This window comes from Dipodomys merriami, unplaced genomic scaffold (assembly GCF_024711535.1).
Source record: "Dipodomys merriami isolate MVZ:Mamm:240054 unplaced genomic scaffold, mDipMer1.0.p SCAF_34, whole genome shotgun sequence".
Lineage (NCBI taxonomy): Eukaryota > Metazoa > Chordata > Mammalia > Rodentia > Heteromyidae > Dipodomys > Dipodomys merriami.
This window is the reverse complement of record NW_027204937.1, coordinates 541,789-561,743: the sequence shown is the minus strand read 5'-3', so window position 1 is coordinate 561,743 and position 19,955 is coordinate 541,789. Positions and strand designations below refer to the sequence as shown.

Sequence of the window (19,955 nt, the reverse complement as noted above, 5' to 3'; positions counted from 1 at the left end):
GCAGAGCAGAGACGGGAGTCCAGTGCAACACTGCTTAACTATGATGCGAAGCGGAAACTTGGTGAGCCGACTGCTGGGCTGGTGTTCGGATTCTTCCACCCCAATCTTACTCAAGCTAGGCCATGTCTCAATTCCTCCTCTGTCATATGGGGATGATCATCCTAATCCCTTCTCAGGACTGGAGCTATCCCCAGGCTCGTTCTCCTCTGTCCCCTTTGGATTTCATGTCCTATCCAGGCTTGCTTACCACAAGCTGCCCCTCAACCTCCAAGGGACTGAGGTGTATATTAACACCTGCCCCTGCAGGGTGGGAAGGACTGACTCTCTCTTCCTCCTTGAAGCCCTCCTGGGAAGATGCCTTCCTCCTAAGAATGATGTCACCATGGATTTTCAGTCCTGAGAAGTCAGTCACTTGGTGCCACCCAGGGAGATCAGGGGCATTCTCATGGGGCTGATTGGCTGATACACCCTATAGATTGGGGGGTGGTTGATCAGGCCATCTCCAGGTCATGCGTAGGAAAGTGTAGAAAAAGCCGTCTGTGATTACTCACGGCCCAGGCTCTGCAAGGATTCATGATCACCAATTCACAGAGGCCCAGAGTCACCTCATTGGTGCTGTTCCCAGAAAAAGAGACAAACCCAGAGCATCCGCCTCTCCCATCCACAGTGGCCGTCCACGGAGCCTCTTGCACCCCCTGGTGGCCCCGCCACGCTCGGCACCGCATTGTGATATCCTTGTGGCCAAGTTCCAGGAGTTCCCACATCCATTTCCCAGATGAAGAGACTGAGCCAGGAGTGGCAAAGATTCCTTAAGATCTTTCCAAACTGACTGAGGGGTTGATTGGGGACAGGGACTAGAGCACCCCTTTCCCTTCCCAATGTAGGCAGGGCAATAAGGCCTGTGGTCACTGGAGCCAGCTTGCTCTGTCCTCCTCCCATGACCCTCCCCTTGTCCACCGCCCACTTTCATCCCTTTTAGATACAATGAGTGACAGCAGGAGTAAGTTGATGCCCAGTAAAATAAGTCTAGTCCAGCCTCCCAAGGGTTGTAACAGTTAACCAGAAAAGTGTGTGTGCAGTGCAGGTACCTCTGTTGTCCAGTGCTCCTGCTCACTGCAAGTCTGTCTCCCCCTCCTCCCTCTACCCCCCTCCACTTTGACTTTGGTCCTGCCACTGGGCAGGGAGGGGCCAAGGGGGCAGCTAAGGAGTCCATCACCCGCCAGCAGAGGGCACTCGATATCTGTGTCCTTTATCCTATCAGGTAGTAGAACCACCCCACAGGACACTCAGAGGAGGGAGGAGAGAGCCTAGCTATTGACAGATGCAGAAACTGAGGCCCATGAAGGCATGGCTGGTGCTCTGTTCTGCCCTCTACTACACGGCACAACAAAAACAAAAAAATGAAGTATGTGTGAGGTCAGCACAGTGGGAAGCAAAGAGAGAGACTGCTGGGCGGAGTGAAGGGACAGACTTACAGAAGGCACTCAGAAGAAGCTGATTAGAATTCTTATCACCAGGATGTGCAAAGGCACAGGGGCAAGTGCCCACTGACAGGTGGCAGGCTCTGTGAAGAGGCTGGTCCACATTGAGCCCTCCTATATCGGCTGTGTCTTCTAACGAGTTCCCAGGCCACATTAGATATTCAAGCTACCATCCCTGCCTCTGTCACCCCCATATCCTCTTGATTGTACTTTCAGTTCCCACTACTGATCCTCACCTGCCTGAGCCCCCATCCTCTCTGTTCCTCTAACTGGTCTCTGCTTCCATCCTTGACCTATGAATCTCATTTTAGCCCAGAGGCTAGGTTAACTCCTTACTCCTCTGCGCAGGACTCCTCTGGAACCTCTCCCTGCCTTCTCAGAGTAAAAGCCAAAGGCTCTAAGGTAAGTGATGCTGAGCTGCTATAGAGAGAGGCTGGAAAGGAGAGAGCGGGCTGCCAGCTCACCCACCCTGCCCTCTGGCTATAGCTAGGAAAAGGGACCTCTGACTCCCTCCTCCATCTTTTCTCCTCTCTCCCCCCTCCTTCTTCCCCCCTCCCCTTTCCTCCTTCTCACACCTGCAATTCATTAACTTACCTGTGCTGGGCCATTGCTCACTTTGGGGTCACAGGGCCAACATTAAGCCCTTAGAAATTGCAGAGGGTCTAATAAAACATGTGTCACGCACAAGGTTACCAGCAAGGTAGGGGCAGAGCATCTGCAGCCACCTGCATGGGCCCTGGGATGGCTCAGGGGAAAGAAATTATCAGGCCACTCGTGATAAGTAAAGGAGAAGAGTGGGAACACAAGCAGGAGAGAGGGTTCCTAAAGTCCCTCGAGTTAGTGAGGACCCAGCTCTGGGGAAGAGCTCCTAGAATAGTAAGAGAAAAAACCATGACCCTGGAAAAGAAGCTAGGTCTGTTGGGGAGGGGTATGGAGGTGGGGAGCAGACCAGACCTCTCCTCAGACCAGCAAAAGACCTCTCCTTATTCTAAGTGAGCTGTAGCTAGCTGCTACCAGATCTGGCCAGGGCCCGACAAGGCTGGCTCAGGGCAGAGACACCTTCAGGGAGGGGACAGACAGACAGACAGGGAGGCTTCATGGACAGCTACTGAGTGGTCCAAGCCATTGAAAATGGGAGACCCTGGGTCCAGGAGGAAAACATGACCCTGACTTTCTTCTCGGGACATTTACCTCTCTCCAGCTGTTCTCTTGCTTCCAGGGACTTCCTTGGAGCCTGTGAGGAGTGGCGTTGAAGGAATAAGACAACAGCAGAAGGCTGGCCCAGAACACAGTAAGCCCTTGTCTAGCTGACTGAGCCCCGGGCCTTTGTACTTCTGCCTGCTGTGGGACTCAGGGAAGCTCACTTAAACCTCACTCGCCTGAAACTGAGACAAAATGAGAAAGGCCCAAGTTCCCAGCTGTGTTCTCTGCCTTGAATGAGATGCTGGTTACATACCTGCTTCCTTCAACACCACCAGCCTCACCATGTGTGGAGAGCCAGGCTCGGAGCACCTTTCTGGCACTGAGCACTCCTGCAGTGATCAGGAGCACCTCATAAACTTTTCTCCCCACTTCTAGGGGACCCTAACCTGTGATCATCATCCTTATTCTGGAACAGTAGCTCCATCATCCTCATTCAGATAGTACAGACTGTCTGTGCAGTTTGAACCACCAACAGAGCCAAAGAACCCAAGGCCCAGAGCAGGAAACACTGGTTGACTGGTAACAGAACAGAAGTAGGTGGGTAGGAAACATGGGGCTTCAGAGAGGAGCTACATGGAAGCAGATGTTCCTGCCCATGGGTGGCCAGCGGGGATGGTAGTGGGCTTCTGCCACAGGACATGTGGCAGCAGAGGCCAGACTTGTGCTTGGTAGAGGAGGAGCAGGAATCATTACATACCTAATGCTAATGCCACCCTGGACAAGCTGACACCCGCATTTACCACCTGTCATCCGCACAGAGCCTGTGGGAGACCTGCGCCCCCAGCATCTACTGTTCCATCCCATTTATCTTCCCACCCAGGTGTCACTCTAGATGGGGAAACTAAAGCTGATAGAGGGATAGATGTTGTCCAAGGTCACCAAGATGGTACCTGGTGGCATTCAGCACAGGTGATCTGAATCCAGAGTCCTTTGTTCTCTTAGTCATTAGCTTAGAGTGTGGCATGGGCCAGGTCTGCCTCTGCCTCTTGCCCCATATGGAAACAGGAAGGGCAGCTGCCAGCCATTCCCACCTGCCAGCAGCATCTGGGGCTGTCATCTTCAATCATGAGACATCATGAAACATGGATGTATTTAAATCTAGCAAAAAAAAATGTACAGTGTTCACTGCACACCAGGCCTGCAGAGCAAACCTGAGAAAGGCTTAACTTTCATTGCCAGTTCCAGTACAGCTAGGAGCCTGGGCACCAAGATGGTACTTCTGCAGTTCGAGCTAGTCCTGGGTTGGAATGTCAGGAGCTGGGAGCACATGGTGTCTTTCCAGAACCTGCACTGCAAGCATGGATGATGGTGGAGTAGCTGGGTGGAGGTGAGGGGGGCGGAGTCCCCAGCAGGGCTGGCCCCGGCACCCTGCACCACAGGTCTTCCTCTGGAGGGTATGCAGTTGGTGCTGGGGGGCTCTCCACCAGGGGACAGCATGTGGCCTCCTCACAAGTGGGAATGGCAGTCCTAGAGAAACAGATAAAAGGGTATTTTCAAGGCAAGGACAAAAACTCACCACATGTCAGGGAGGCACTAAGAAAGGCTGGGCCTTCTTTCCGTGGTAGATCCAATGCTTCATAGCTCCCTGATGTGACCTGCTCCAGGCTGACACATGACTACTCTGCCAGCCTTGCTCTTCTACCCTTCCTTCCAGCCCCCTCCTCCCTCCACATGGAAAAAGCCATCTCCCACCCCCTACATTCTCTGCCCTACTCCCTGCTGTCCTTTGAGATAACCCAGGGACATTTATGTCCTGCCCCCTCCCTGAGAAAAGATCTCACTGATGCTCTGCCCGCCCCCCACAGTGATGCTTGCTGTCTGTTACTGTCGTGACACTATTTGATTGACCCCTAGAATGGGGACTGACTGTGAGTATGCAGAGACTAGCAACAGGTGCTTGGGATGGTTGTCGAAAGATGGGGTGGTGACCATGAACAGAGATCTCCAGGTTAACAGAAGTGTCCTTTACAAGGCCAACAGAATGGGAGACCTCAATCCCCATGCCTGCTGGATGCTTGAGTCTTTGGCATGATGTCTGCCTAGTGGTTACTGCTGCTTGCTTGTCTCAAAGGATGGTGTGCTCCCTACTACCAGGCCAACCACTTTATTCTTCAGTCCAGAGTCTTGAACTTAGTACCTGGGTACTGTCCCTGAGCTTCTTTTGCTCAAGGCTAGCACTCTACCACTTGAGCCACAGCACCACTTCTGGGTTTTTTCTGTTTATATGGTACTGAACTCAGGGCTTCATGCATACTAGGCAAGCACTCTACCACTAAGCCACATTCCCAGCCCCACCAACCACTTTTGAACTCTGCATAGCTTAGCTTTCCTGTTACTTTTTGCCTTACTCCCCCCACCTCCCCAGCCAACTGAGTCACTTACAGACTAGGCAAAGACAGTCTTCCAGTGATCTGCCAGCCAGATTCTCAGACCAGGCACCTGTATCCCAGCTACTACAAGGCTGGACTGGCCTTTTCTAAGCCCTGAGGGTCATCTGTGGGGACTCAGTGCCCTTTTCCATACCAGGGCCTTGGAGTGGGTGTCACTGTCCTATATTTGAGGTGACACTGGCAGGTACAAGGTTGACTGGGTGACATTGCAGGTCATTTCTCACACTAAGCCACTAGAGGGCTGGCTCACTCCTTGCTCTGTTGCATTCTTGGTAGAAATCAAGGGACAGTAACTCTGTTTATCAGGGCCTCAGTTTCTCTACCTGTGAAACGGTAACAGTGACAGGTAAGAATGACAGTCTGGGAAGGTGGCTCAGTGGCAGAGTGCTTGCCTTGCATGTATGAGGACCTGGGTTCGATTCCTCAGTACCACATAAGCAGAAAAAGCCGAAAGTGGTGCTGTGACTCAAGTGGTAGAGAGCTAGTCTTGAGTTGAAGAGCTGAGGGACAGCACCCAGGCCCAGGGTTCAGACCCCACAACTGACAAAAAAAAAAAGATGACACAAGAAGGCAGTCAGCACATGGTGTATAAACCAGGTGTCAGCAGCCGCTAGAAGGTCTGCTGTGAGGAGGGCAGGTGTGCTTCCACAGGCCCCTTGAGTGGCAGGCCCTGCCATGCAGGCTCAGAGCGGCCAAGTCTCTGCAGTCCATTTGGAGCTGACTGGAGACTTCAATTCCTCCACACCAATGATCTCACTGTCCAAACCCAGGAGAGGCCACTGCAGAAGGCCAATGCAGGGGACCCCAGGAGTGAAGGATGGAAACATGCAATGGCCCCTGGGGACATGTCCCTTCTCTCTAGCAATGTGTCCTCTTGGTTCAAGCCCATTGCAGCCCCCTGAGGAGCTCACCACAAGCAAGCTCACTATTCCCAGCCACAGACGAGGTTATGTGGCAGCAGGATTTGGGGTGCCAGCCAGAAGCCTTGTAGCTGAGGAAGCCCTTGGGGCCTTGTGCATCTCTGGGCTCCCAGCATCCTTTGCAGGGAGAGTAGGGAAACAATGTTCCTGAAGGCAGGCAAGCATGGGTCTATGCTGTGTGACCTGGGCCCTGTTCACAACTTCTTTGAGTCTCTTTGAGCTTTGACAGCACTCAGAAAAATGTGAGTTATAGGGCTTCCAGGCCCCCCTCACTCCTGCCTTGCTCACATTCTGGCTATAGTCCCCCCCCATTATCAAGAGTATCTGAGCCTTAAAGAACCAAGACAGGCTTTGAGGGTGTCTGGGGCCATCCCAGCAGGTGGCAGCTGGCAGGGCAGGGCTTAAGTGCCATGTGAGCTCAGCCCACAGCAGGAAGTTTACTTAGAAGGCGGGTGTGGAGTGGTCCTCAAACTACCTCCTATCACCTTAGCAGCCATCTGGACCCACCAACCCTAAATCTCCAAGGTCCTGCTCCAGAATGCCAAGAATAGAGGGTTTGAGGCTCTGCAGAGTGGTGGGGTCCCACAAGTCTCAGGTAGCCCCTTTCCCGGTGCATTCTGGGTAGGATACCATACAGTGTGCCACAAATGGGGACCAGGACAAAAACCTAACTACCCTGAGATGGAGTGGGGCAGACACAGTGGGGGGGAGTACCAATGAACAAGAATGACGTCCTATTTATCCAATGCACATCTATATCCATAACTACATAGGGGGAGGCATTTCACCCTACCCATTTTACAGCCCAGTAACGCTCCTACCCCTGCTATCTGGTGAAGACCCATTTGCCTGACTGCAAAACGTAGCCTGCCCTCCCCACCACACCTCTCCCTAGCTGCCTAATCCCTCCATACCTCAGGTTCCTTTTTGTAAAATGGGCATCATTACAGTCACCCCATGAGCAGCCAAGGCATAATCCAGTTAGCGAGCCTGGCACACTGAAGCTCACAATGCACGGTAACCACAGGAAGCTAATGTGTGCACAAGCTTAACAGCCTGCCACTCACATCTGCCCTCTCCTCTGAGCTGAAACAGCCACCAGGGGCAAAGACCTCTCCCTCCAGTTGACAGGTAAGGGATCAGGAAATCTAGAGGCATTCATCACACCTCCTGACTGGACCCAGGCCCTTCCTGCCATGCACACTGAAAGTAGGGAGTCCCAGGCTCCTTACTTTCAGCTACCTGGTACAGGACTGGCATTTGTGAGTGAACTCCTGAGGCCAGGACTGTTTTCTGCCTGTCCCATGACAGGCTCATTTTAGGTCTATATTAATTAAATGCATGAAGGAATAAGGAAGCAAATAAATGGGAAAACTGAACCCCCGCAGGAAAAGAAGCCTACCTGAGCCAAGAGTCAAGCCAAGGGTCTAACCTGGCTACAGCCAGATACCCTCAGAGATCAAGGCTCCTAGGACAGGACCAGCACAGTAGCTCGTAGGGGCAACAGCCAGGCTCTAGGGCAGCAGAGCTGGGCTGGATCCACTTCTGGGCAGGAAGGGACAGACCAGCAGACAAGTTTTCTATACACCTAGATGTGGTTCTCACAGCCTGAGGGGTGAGAAGCCCCCAGCAGCCTCCTGGGTGGGCATCTTGTTTGACCTCTAAGAATGGAGGCCAAGGCTCACCTGCCGAACAGCTGGAACTCAGACCCTGTTGTGTCCACATAGCTGTGTGTGTAGACAACAGCCACACCCACACACTCATGCCAGGCTGGGGGGGGGGAGGAGCAAGCTCCTGGGCACAGCTCCACAGCCTGGCATGGCTTCTGGAACCCCTAACCCCCAAGTGGGTCACTTGGTCTCCCCAAAACCCAGGTTTCTCAGCTGAGAAGGGCAGGGCTCTTCTGGCTTATCTCCAAAGCTGACCTCTCTCCTCTGACAGTTCCTTCAAAGCAAGATCTGGCCAGGGGTTGAATGCCTCAATAAATACCTGCTCCATCCTCATCTCAGAGGACACTGCCCCTCTGACAAGGGGAGATGGACATTCAGGCTCCAGAGAAGTTCCCAGGGGCCTAGGCTTGGCCTCGTTCCCCAAGATAGCCAGGAGGGAAGGGGGAGAAGCAGGACAGACTGTGGCCAGCAGGCTCCCACGGTGTTAGGTGCACCTGCCATCTCCTATTCTGCAAACTGCAAGTGACTCTTACCTGGGCTATGCTAGAAGTACAGTGATGGGGGGAGAGGCAGATGATGACCAAGGGCCTATATGCTGTGCAGCACATGGGTACTTTGTGTGTAAGTGTCCAATAAGAGCATGCACAATGTGTGCATTTTCACGGAGCCACATGTGGTGCTCCTGCAGAGGTGGCATTTCCTTCATGTGGAAAGCACAGACTGACAGAACATACACAGACATGGTGTCATACATCTATGGGAGTCACATTTCATGTGTGTGGGGGGGGGGGAGGGAGGGCTAGACACAGACGCTTCTGCCTCTAATCCCAGCTACTCCGGAGACAGAAATAGGAGGATTTCTATCAGAGGCTAGCAAAAACACAGGACCCTATATGAAAAAAAAAAATAACTAAGCAAAAAAGGCTGGAAGTTATGGCTTAACCGGTATAGCATCTGGTCTGGCAAGAGGGAGTCCCTAAGTTCAAGTCCCAATGCCACCAACAAAGAGAGAGAGAAAGGGAAAAAAGAAAAGAAATTGCCTACAAAAGGCTGGGAGTAGGGGGAGCACTATCTATGGGAAAAACAGGCTGGGACCTGTCTTAATGTAACGGTTCTGCTTCACTGCCCCCCCAACCACCCCAGCCCAGCACAGCCCATCCTGTGCCTTTGAGCATGCTCTTTTTCCTACCTAAATTTCCCCCTCTCTACCATGTCATCTCCTGGGCACCTGCTGAGTGTCAGGCACTGGGCTCAGCTCCATGCACATCATGACACTCCAATGTCCCAGGTACCCCTTAAGGCAAGGAGCCAGCAAGAGCACTGACTCCTGGGTTACCCCAGTTTCCTTCTCTACAAATGGAGCTACATCCTGGAGCTGCTGTACGGAGTAAGGGAGTATGAAAGGACCCAGCGCAGTGGCTGGCCATGGCAAGTCCCAGGCAATGTCTGCTACTATTATTACTTTTGTTCCTGCTTCATTATAGAGGAGCAGCCTGAAGCTTGAGGCAGAAGCTTCTTGGAGTCCCTCAGCAAGTTAGTCATCAAACCAGGAAAGAATCCCAGTAGGTCTGACTCCTTTCTGTGCCTGCTGCTTGGGTGAACTTAGCAACACCTCCCCCAGGAAGCACATTCTCTCACATTGCTCTCAGAAGCAGCGCTCATCTACCTCTGTCCCAGGACATTCAAGTTCTTCAGGACTGTACCAATCTCTGTCCATGTCTCCGGGGCACAAGACAAGGCTTGTGTCTTGAGGAGGAACCTTATAAAAGTTTGACTGTGTTCAGTCCCCTGGGATCCCCTCCCTCACCCCACTGACCTGCAGCCCCCCTTCTCCAAGGACTCCGCAGTGACATGGTGCAGGTCTCGGGACAGGTGATACAGGTTCCATGGGGGCGGTGCTCGTGTGCTGGCCTTCATGGACCACAGCAGGCCGAAGAGCAGCAACAGGCCACCCACCCCGCAGCAGAAGAAGCTGACAGACCTGAGCACAGGACGGGGGACCCCAGGGGTGGAGTGCTCCACACTGGGGGTCAGTTGGCCAGGCTGGCTACCTGCATCCCCTTCACTCCACCAAGCAAAGCAGAGGGTCCCAACTACCAGAACCACTGCACCACTGGCTGTCATGCTGTAGCGAAGGGTGGAGGCCACGCAGCCCCTGCTGCACATCTGTACAAGAGAGAGAAGACATGGGTGTTAGTCCTCCTCTGCTTGAGGTCATTGTGTGACCGTGGAGAGGCTGCCTCATTCCTCTGGGCCTCGGTGTTCTCATCTGTGAAATGGATACAATGCCGCCAACTGCACAGGTCTCTGAGGGTCTCACATATAACACACATCATGATGTCACACATAGCATGCGTCATGTTGCTAGGACATGGTAGTGGTTTCACACACATGGCCACTTTCCCTCTGGGCTTTTGTCCTGACTTCCTGGCCTGGTGGATGTCAGGCTCTCCACCTTCTGAGTAAGCCAGGAGGAAGGACATTGCCCACCTGCTGGGTCCCTAGGCCTGTCAGGACCAGGCTGGCTGGCTCTGCTCTGCCTCACCTCTCTTGGTCCCATGAAGGGGAAAGCTAGTATCACCATTAGACAGAGGAAGATACAGAGGTCCAGGTCAGGTGTGATCAAGGTGCTCTTAGTACAAAGAGCCAGGCTTCCTGCAAAAGGATATTCACAGTGGCCTTGTGGATGAGGATCATCATTTAGAACAAGCCAAAATGTCCAGTTATCAGCAACTGGCACACAAATCCATCACAACCTCCAGATGGAATAACTAAGATAGATTACCCATTAAGCTGCCAGGCTGGACACAAGCATATGACAGAAGGGAAGGGCTTACAACCTGCTCCATGTCAAGTTAGTAACTAACCTTTGCCATGTCAAGGCCTTAGAGAAGATGCTGCATAGGGAAGGAACACAGGAAAGATTCCACAGACAGGAAGAGGCCTACTGTCCCCCAAAGCCAACCTCTAGGCCGTTCTCCATCCCTAGTGAGTCTCTTCGTGGTAATTGCCTCTTCTCTGGCCTAGCCCTTACTGGAGGAACCCTCTGGATGATGCTAGAAAGCCCAAGTCCCTGAGGCCTTCTTGGAGCATAGTACTCCCGTGCCTACCTCCCTCCCTGCACCAGATCCCTCCTTCATTTCCTGTCCCTGTGGTCCTTCTGTTGGCTCTGCCACCTCGAGCTGGCTACAGGGTGGAAGCTAGACAGAGGATGGGCCTGCTCCAACCCTGGGCACAATTACCTAGTCTCTCTTGGCCTCAATGCCCCCTTCTAGGTCATAGGCATGATTTTTAGCTCCTGCCCCCAACTCCTACTTGCAGGTACCATGAGCTCATTTAGAAAGCCCTGCTCCTGTCAGGACAGCTTGGGAGAGCCCAGCTCAGGCTCTCACAGAAGCCGTGTCGGGTCTCCTGCCCGACAGTGAGCACCCACTGGGTGCCAGCTTCTGGAAGGGAGTAACCCACTGATCCACAAGCTGCCCAGCCCATCCTCTCTAACTGCTGGGAAACTGAGGACCTGGATGGCACCCAGAGAACAAGTACCAATCGAGGAGGACCCCAGATGTGCAGCTACAGGTGGGGGGGGGTTCCCCACAGGGGGTCCAGGCAGGCAGCCTAGCAGGAGGTAGAGGGAGAAGGGCTCTATCACCCTTACCCACCTCACTGGAGGCCATGGCGCTGCCGGGGAATCAGACGTGGTCCAGGTGCAGGGAACAAGGCAGGTATGACCCCATGGTGGCTGGGGGGTGGCTAGGTGGATGAGGGCCGTGTAAAGCCAGAGCTGTGGAAGACACAGGGGCTTTAGAGGAGAAGAGACCCACATACACACACACCCTGCGCACCCTCCCCTCCCCCCCCACCCCCCTACCGTACCCCCTCCCCCCCTCCCCTTGGCCTCAGCCACATCATGCCCACCACAGGATGCCACAGGGTCCCCTGACTTACAATGGTGATCTCCCACCCTTCTGCCCCCTGCCCAGGCTCCAAGCCCTGGCCACCCACCTGCTGTGCGCCACTAACTGCACTGGGTGGCTGCTCCCTGCCGCTCCAGGTACCAGGTGTCGCCTGGAAACCCCGCCCGGCCTTAAAGTGACAGCACGCTCCTGCCCCTGCCAAGGGGCGGAACAACCCTGGAACTGTGCAGGAGCCCCGCCCTGGGCCGTGCCGCCCCATTGACTTACAGGGTAGATTTGACATTGGAGGCTCACTTCCAACAGCCATGGTGCCTCCAGACAGGGATACAAGTCCCCACATCTCCTCACTTCACAAGGAAGGGGAAACTGAGGTCCAAAAAGGGAAATCTCCAGCGTGGCCTGCATCTGCTTTGACATGACCATTATTTTCTGTTCACATGAGTCAGTGAGAGAGCAGATTCTCCTGGACCCTTAGTACCCCATATCCCTGAAGGCAACATGCCCAAAACGTTCCTTACCCAGGTCACTGGCCTGCTGGGAAAGACCAGGGCTGGAGTTGAGGCACTCATATTCGGTCTTAAGTCAAGGACCAGTGCATGCTTAAAAGATGCTGGGGCTGGGCACTGGTGGCTCACACCTGTAATCCTAGCTACTCAGGAGGCTGAGATCTGAGGATCACAGTTCAAAGCCAGCCCCGGCAGGACAGTTCGTGAGACTCTTATCTCCAATTAACCACCAGAAAACTGGAAGTGGCACTGTGACTCAAGTGGTAGAGTGCTAGCCTTGAGCTGAAGAGCTGAGGGCCCAGAGTTCAAGCCCCACAAGCAACAAAAAGAAAAAAAAGAGAGAGATGCTGGCTGAGCTCACCTCAGTCCACTTTTGTAGACAACTGGTTTGGGAGCCTGAAGAGTTAGCTCTGTGTGTGTGTGTGTGTGTGTGTGTGTCTGTGTGTGTGTGTGTCTGTGTGTCTGTGTGTCTGTGTGTGTGTCTGTGTCTGTGTGTCTGTGTGTCTGTGTCTGTGTGTCTGTGTGTGTGTCTGTGTATGTGTCTGTGTCTGTGTGTGTGTCTGTGTGTGTGTGTCTGTGTGTCTGTGTGTGTGTCTGTGTATGTGTCTGTGTCTGTGTGTGTCTGTGTATGTCTGTGTCTGCCTGTGTCTGTGTCTGTGTCTGTGTGTCTGTGTGTGTGTCTGTGTCTATGTGAGCATGCACATGTGTGCATTTGTGTGTGTTCTCTAGGAAGACACCTGAGCTATCCTAGAAAGGGGCTGCCCAGCAAAGGAGCAACAAGTGCCAAGCTGAACAAAGTCACAGACCAGTAAAATCTTAACAGATTTAAGAAGGTCTGTCCAGGACTCAATGGAGCCCAGGTTTGGGGTGTTTGGTTTTTTGTTTGGTTGTTTTCATTTTGTTTTTGTCTTTTCTGATGCTGTCAAAACCTGAGCACTGGGTTTGGATTGCCCTGAGCCACAGCCTAGGATCCCCAACATGCGGGAGTGATGCTCTTCCTACCCGGGAGCCTCCGACTCTGGCAGCAACCTGTGTGGTAGCTTTGAGGTTGCAAAAGGGGAGGCTGCTGGCTGCAGGTCATAGAGCAGGGCAGGGAGGAGAGACCACCAAGACACCAAGAGTCTGTGAGTGATCTGAGCACTGGTCCTCAGCTGGCAGGTCTCTTTCATTTTCTCTGTGTGGGGTCTGTTTAAATGCCCCCATTTCAAGTCAGGACACAGGCTCAGACAGGGGCAAGTGCCTTACAAGGCTGAGAAGCTTAAATGAAGCTAAACAGAGACAGGGACCTAGGACTGCTGAGCTCCATTGTGGGGGGAGATTGGGTAAGTGGTGGTACTGGGGGTAGTTTGGGGCTTTGAACTTGTAGCCTCACACTTGCTAGGCAGGTACTCTACCACATGAACCACCTGTCCAGCCCTGCTTTTTCTTGGTTACTTTGGACATGAAATCTAGAGAATGTATCTGCATCAACTGGCCTCAACTGGCAATCCTCCAAACCTCAGCTTCCAGAGTAGCTAGAATTATAGGCATGAGCCACTGGTGCCTGGTTGGACAGAAGCAGCCCCCAGAGCTATGAACAGAAGGCAGAAGGCCATGACGTTGTCAGCTCCACTCACATCAGCAGGGCAGGCTTCCCCAGAAGTCATGTCTCTCATTGGTCAGGCTAATCTCCATCCCCACCCCCCCCCCTTGCCTGTAGTGCCTAGGTTGAGTCACAAGCTGGTGAGGCTAAGGGCCAGTTTGGGCATTGCTTTATCTGAGTCTCCTGACTCCATATGGAAACTCAGGACCTGGGGTTGACAAGTCATGGTTCTTGTCCTACCTCATCCATGCCCAGGCTGGAAGTCTCTGGCCATTTCCTCTCAAAACAGTGGGTTTCTTGCCTGTGGTGGAAGAAAACAATGAAGACTTCCTCTCAGGGAAGCCATTGGGGTTTAATGAGACCAAATCCCTGGAGCTAGCTTGTGTATGTCATCGCCACATGATGCTGCATTTGTGAATCTCCTTGATCTGTGGTGACTCCACTCAGGACTCAGCCATCTAAACATGACTGATTCCATTGCCTGTCCCCTCCTGCAGGAACTGCAGACTCCCAGATTCTGCCATAGTGCCCAAGTGTGCACAGATATGAGTTCTGCCAGGGCTGCTTATTTTCCTGGCACCAGTGAAGACTCAGAGGTGAAAACTGGCCTCCATTACAGCCTGATTGCTCCTATTGCCTCTCACTGCCTCTTCACCCCCAAGCTGCCTGACATCAGCTTGAGCTGCCACACCAGCCTCCTAACTAGTCCTTCACCTGCCTAAACCTTTCAGTAGCCCCCCATTACCCTTGGAATAAGGATCCCACCCAGTCCCTAAGCATCCATGTCCTCATGACCAAGACCCTGGCTACCTCTAACCTCACTTCCTACACTACCCCCCATGTCACCCCTGAACTCAGTGTTCTCTGTGTCCTAGAAACAAGGCCACAAACGTCCTTTTCTCCAGTTTCCCCCTGATGAGCTCCTGCACTTCCCCTCAAACTCAGGTCACAGGTCACTTTCTCTGGGTGACTTCTCTAAGTAGAATGTTCCGTCCCTTTCCTAGGCTCCTATGGGACTTTACAGCCTGTCCATCACAGCCTTAAATATACTGGCAGAAACAAAACTCCATGCTGACATGCTGTTGCCAGCAGAAAAAAAAAAAAAAGTTCAGCCAGATGCTATGCCTCACACCTGTAATCCTAGCTACTCATGAGGCTGAGATCTGAGGATCCAGTTCAAAGCCAGCCCAGGCAGGAAAGTCCATGAGACTCTTATCTCCAATAAACCACCAGAAAACTGGAAGTGGCGCTGTGGCTCAAGTGGTAGAGCGCTTGCCTTGAGCTGAAGAGTTGAGGGACAGAAACCAGGCCCAGAGTTCAAGCCCCATGACCAGAAAAAAAAACCTGGATAGGCTGGGAAGGTGGCTCAGTGGTAGAGTGCTTGCCTTGCATGCATAAGGCCCTGGGTTCGATTCCTTAGCACCACATAAGCAGAAAAGGCCAGAAGTGGTGCTGTGGCTCAAGTGGTAGAGTGCTAGCCTTGAGCTGAAGAGCTCAGAGACAGTGCCCAGGCCCAGAGTTCAGGCCCCACGACTGACAAAAAAAAAAAAAAAAAATCTTGATAAGTTTCAGGAAACTTAGAAAATATTAGTAGAATAAAAAATAAGAGCATTCCGTTCAGAGATAAAAAGCAAAGTCTCATCTTAAAATGAAAGAACATTTCCCTGAGCAAGGTCATACAGGGAGGAGCAAGAAGTACATGCTGGACTTGGCCAGGCTTCTCTAGTTCTTTATGAAGAGTAAACATGTTCTCATATAATATGCCTAGGAACCGTGTTTGGCTCACACTGAGGACTTGGTAATATCACCTGTGGTTATTTTTTTTTCAAGCTGTAAGTAGAAAAGAAGCCAGAGAACATCCTCCACTTTCTTGGGAGAGCACCCTCTTCTCAGTCCTGCTTCCAGGACAGGAAGCTTATTCTGGCAATACCTTCTCCGGGGACATAGGCCTCACCACCACCCAGGGGGGCAAACAACCACTGTAGCACTTGGCTCCAATTCTTTCCAAATGTGGATGCTTTACAAACATCAAAGCATGTGTTGAGGGCTGGGAATGTAGCTGAGTGGTAGAGTGCTTGCCTAGTTTTATGCAGGAAGCCCTGAATTCCATTCCTCAGTACCCACATACACAGAAAATGCCACAAGTGGCGCTGTGGCTCAAGTAGTTGAGTGCTAGGCTTGAGCAAAAGAAGCTCAGGGACAGTGCCCAGGCCCTGAGTTCAAGCCTTAGGACTGGCAAAATAAAATAAAATGTATAAACTAAAACCAGCCATGTGTTGGGTACTGTTTTGGCATCTCACACTATCTTGAACATTTTTCTGTGTTACACTGCTTTTTGATTCGCTCCTCACTTGTTTGGCTCCATTGCGGGCAGCACCTTGAGGATAGCTGTGACATCTCAGGCCTGTCACCCTCCTCAGGGTCATCTCAGAGTGGCCCACTGCAGGTCCACCATGAATCCATGCTGTATGAGGGCCAGCCACTGTCCCATTTGTGCTTCGATGGTAGGATAGGGTATTGCCATGGACACCAGACAGCCTGCAAACACTCAAATATTTTCTGTCCGAAAATATGTGCGAAACCTACTCTAGACCATGATGCAGCTCTGTCACTTGTATGTTGTACAAACCCAAGCAAATTACCTCCCTTCTCTGGCCCTCCTCACATGTAAAATAGGGATAAAATATCTCTCCAGAGGGAGGATGGTTATATTCATTTTCTACTACTCCATACCAAATCACCACAGAGGGAGCAGTTTAAAAATAGTAGCTATTGGGCTGGGAAGGTGGCTCAGTGGTAGAGCGCTTGCCTTGCATGCTCAAGGCCCTGGGTTCGATTCCTCAGCACCACATAAGCAAAAAGAAAAAAGCCGGAAGTGACGCTGTGGCTCATAGTGGTAGAGCGCCAGCCTTGAGCTGAAGAGCTGAGGGACAGCGCCCAGGCCCAGAGTTCAGGCCCCACGACTGGACCCAAAAAAAAAAAAAATAGTAGCTATTGCCTTACTGCTCTTTAGGTCAGAAATCCAGGTGGGTTCAAGTAGGTTCCTTCCTTTGGGTTTCACCAGGCCAAAGTCAAGGTATTGTTTATTCTGGAGGCTTTTTGGAAAAAAAAAAAAAAAAAAAACTACTTCCTTACTCTTTCAAGAGCTTAGGTCCCTGTCTTTGATGACCTGAGGGCTTTCTTTCTTCTCTGGCTATTAGCCAGAGGTTGCTGTCCCCGATCTCAAGTCCTTTCTCCTGACTGCTTCATCTGTGTCTAGACAAATTAAAAATCTACTTTTAGCCAGGCACCAGTAGCTCACATCCGTAATCCTAGTTACTCAAGAGGCTTAGATCAGAGGATCGTGGCTCAAAGCCAGCATGGGCAGGAAACTCCATGAGACCTTTTTTTTTTTTTTTTTGGTCAGTTATGGGGCTTGAACTCTGGACTTGGGCACTGTCCCTCAAGACTAACACTCTACCACTTCAGCCACAGTGCCACTTCCAGTTTTCTGGTGGACAGTTGGAGACAAGAGTCTCAGGGACTTTCCTGCACAGGCTAGCTTTGAACTGTGATCCTCAGATCTCAGCCTCCTGAGTAGCTAGGATTACAGGCAGGAGCCACAGGCACCTGGCTCCGTGAGACTCTTATCTCCAAAAAAGCACCAGGAAACCAGAAGTGGTGCTGTGGCTCAAGTTGTAGAGCTCTAGCCTTGAGCTGAAGGGCTAAGCGATAGCACCCAGGCCCAGAATTCAATCCCCACAACCAACAAAAAAAAAAAAAAAAAAGAAAAAGGAAAATCTACTTTTAAAGAGCACCTCTGCCAGGTACTGTGGCTCACAGCTATAATCCTAGCTACTTGGAAGGCTGAGATCTGAGGATCATAGTTCCAAGCCAGCCCAGGCAGGAAAGTTCCTGAGACTCTTATCTCCAGTTAACTAATATGTTGTACAATATTAACCTTGAGCAAAAACGCTCAAGGACAGTACCTAGACACTTAGTTCAAGCCCCAGGACCTGTACACACACACATACACACACACACACACACACACACACACACACACACACACACACACACACACACACACACACACACACACACACACACACACACACACACACACACACACACACACACGAGAATCACAGAGAATCCAGGAACAAGCCAGATGCTAACTAAAGCTTGTCTCAAACGTATCTTGTTGGACACACAACAGAAAATGCCTCAGAACCACCAAGTGGCATTGGGGTACACACAGGATTTCAACAGGAAAATGAGACCAAGGCCTGGAGGTAAGAAAGAGCCTTTTGCTCAAGCTATAGCCCTAATCACCAGAAGCCAAATCATTCTTACGCTGATGATGGACATATTTTAAGGGTGTCCTGTAAACAAGCCTGTTAAAGACTATCAACAAAGCCAGGTGAGGTAACGATGGCTCACACCTGTCTTCTTAATTATGTGGAAGACTGAGGTTGGGAGGATCAAAGTCCCAGCCAGAAATATCCACAAGATTTCATCTTCTTCTTGTCTTTTATTTTTTATTCATTATTATTATTATTACTATTATTATTTGCCTGTCCTGGGACTTGAATTCAGGGCCTAGGCACTGTCCTTGAGCTTCTTTTGCTCAAGGCTAGTACTCTACCACTTGAGCCATAGCACCATTTCCAGCTTTTTCTGTTTATGTGGTACTGAGGACTCGAACCAGGGCTTCATGCATGCTAGGCAAGCACTCTACCACTAAGCCACATTCCCAGCCCCAAGATTCTACCTTGACAGAAGGAGGTGGGCATATGGAGTCATCCTAGTTACTATGAGAAGTGAAAAATAGAAGAATCTCAGTCTAAGCCCATGCCTGGGCAGGAAACAAGACCTTATGCCAAAAATAACCAGTGCCAAAAAGGGTGAGAGGCTTGGCTCAGAAGTAAAACACCTGTACCTCTTTGCAGATGACACAACCCTGTATTTAAAGAATCCCACACATGCCACTCCCAGATTACTCAAGCTGATTCAAAACTTTGGCAAAAGCCGGGCGCTGGTGGCTCACGCCTGTAATGCTAGCTACTCAGGAGGCTGAGATCTGAGGATCGCGGTTCAAAGCCAGCCTGGGCAGGAGAGACTGTGAGACTCCTATCTCCAATAAACCACCAGAAAACCGGAAGTGGCGCTGTAGCTCAAGTGGTAAAGCGCTCTCCTTGAGCTGAAGAGCTGAGGGACAGCGCCCAGGCCCAGAGTTCAAGCCCCACGACCGACCAAAAAAAAAAAAAAAAAAACTTTGGCAAAGTAGCAGGGTATAAAATTAACCCTCAAAAATCAATGGCTTTTCTGTATGCCAACAATGAAAAAAACATGGCTGAAATCAGGAAAGCAAATCCATTTGTAATAGCCCCACAAAAAATAAAATACCTAAGAATTAACTTAACCAAAAAAGTGAAGGACCTCTATGATGAAAACTTCAAAAACCTGAAAAAGGAAATCAAAACAGAACTTAGAAAGTAGAAAAACCTCCCATGCTCCTAGATTGGAAGGATCAGCATCATGAAAATGGCAATATTTCCCAAAGCTATCTACAAATTCAATGCAATACCTATCCAACCTCATTCTTCAAGGAAATAGAAGAGGTAATCCAAAAATTCATATGGAACAATAAAAGACCTCAAATAGTAAAAACGATCCTTAACAGAAAGAACAGTGCTGGAGGAATATCAATACCAAATTTCAAACTCTACTACAAAGCAATAGTAATCAAAACAGGTTGGTACTGGCATATGAACAGATCTCAGGATCAATGGAATAGAATTGAAAACCCAGAAATGAACCCATAGACCTATAGCCATCTAATCTTCGATAAGGGAGCTAAAAAATAAATAGAATGGAAGAAAGACTCTTCAGTAAATGGTGCTGGCAAAACTGATTAATCACTTGTAGAAAACTAAAGCTAGATCCTTATATATCACCCTGCAACAGACTCAACTCCAAATGGATCAAAGACCTCGGAGTCAAAGCAGACACTCTGAAAACATTACAGAATGGAATAGGAGAAACCCTAGATCTCCTTGACACAGGCTGAAATTTTCTCAATAGAGATCCAGAAACACAACAAATCAAAGAAAGGTTGGACAAATGGGATTGCATGAAATTGCAGAGCTTCTGCATGGCAAAGGACATAGCTTGCAAGATCAATAGAAAGCCCATGGATTGGGAGAAGATCTTCACTAGCCATACAACGGACAAGGGTCTCATATCTAAAATATATCTGGAACTCAAAAAATTAAATCCTCCAACAACAAATCTTCAAAGAAACAAC

The 19,955-nt window shown here is 50.8% G+C and overlaps 1 protein-coding gene across 1 annotated transcript; it reads right to left on the bottom strand.

Annotated features, from left to right (window-relative positions):
• Positions 1 to 3,755: 3,755 nt before the first annotated feature.
• On the bottom strand, positions 3,756 to 11,714 carry Tmem61 (transmembrane protein 61). The gene is made up of 4 exons (XM_069987042.1): positions 11,667 to 11,714; positions 11,324 to 11,445; positions 9,481 to 9,830; positions 3,756 to 4,151 (listed from the first exon to the last, which is right to left on the bottom strand). The coding sequence occupies exons 2-4, from the start codon at positions 11,336 to 11,338 to the stop codon at positions 3,935 to 3,937; spliced, it is 582 nt and encodes a 193-aa protein (XP_069843143.1). The 5' UTR covers positions 11,339 to 11,445; positions 11,667 to 11,714; the 3' UTR covers positions 3,756 to 3,934.
• Between the last annotated feature and the right edge of the window lie 8,241 nt (positions 11,715 to 19,955).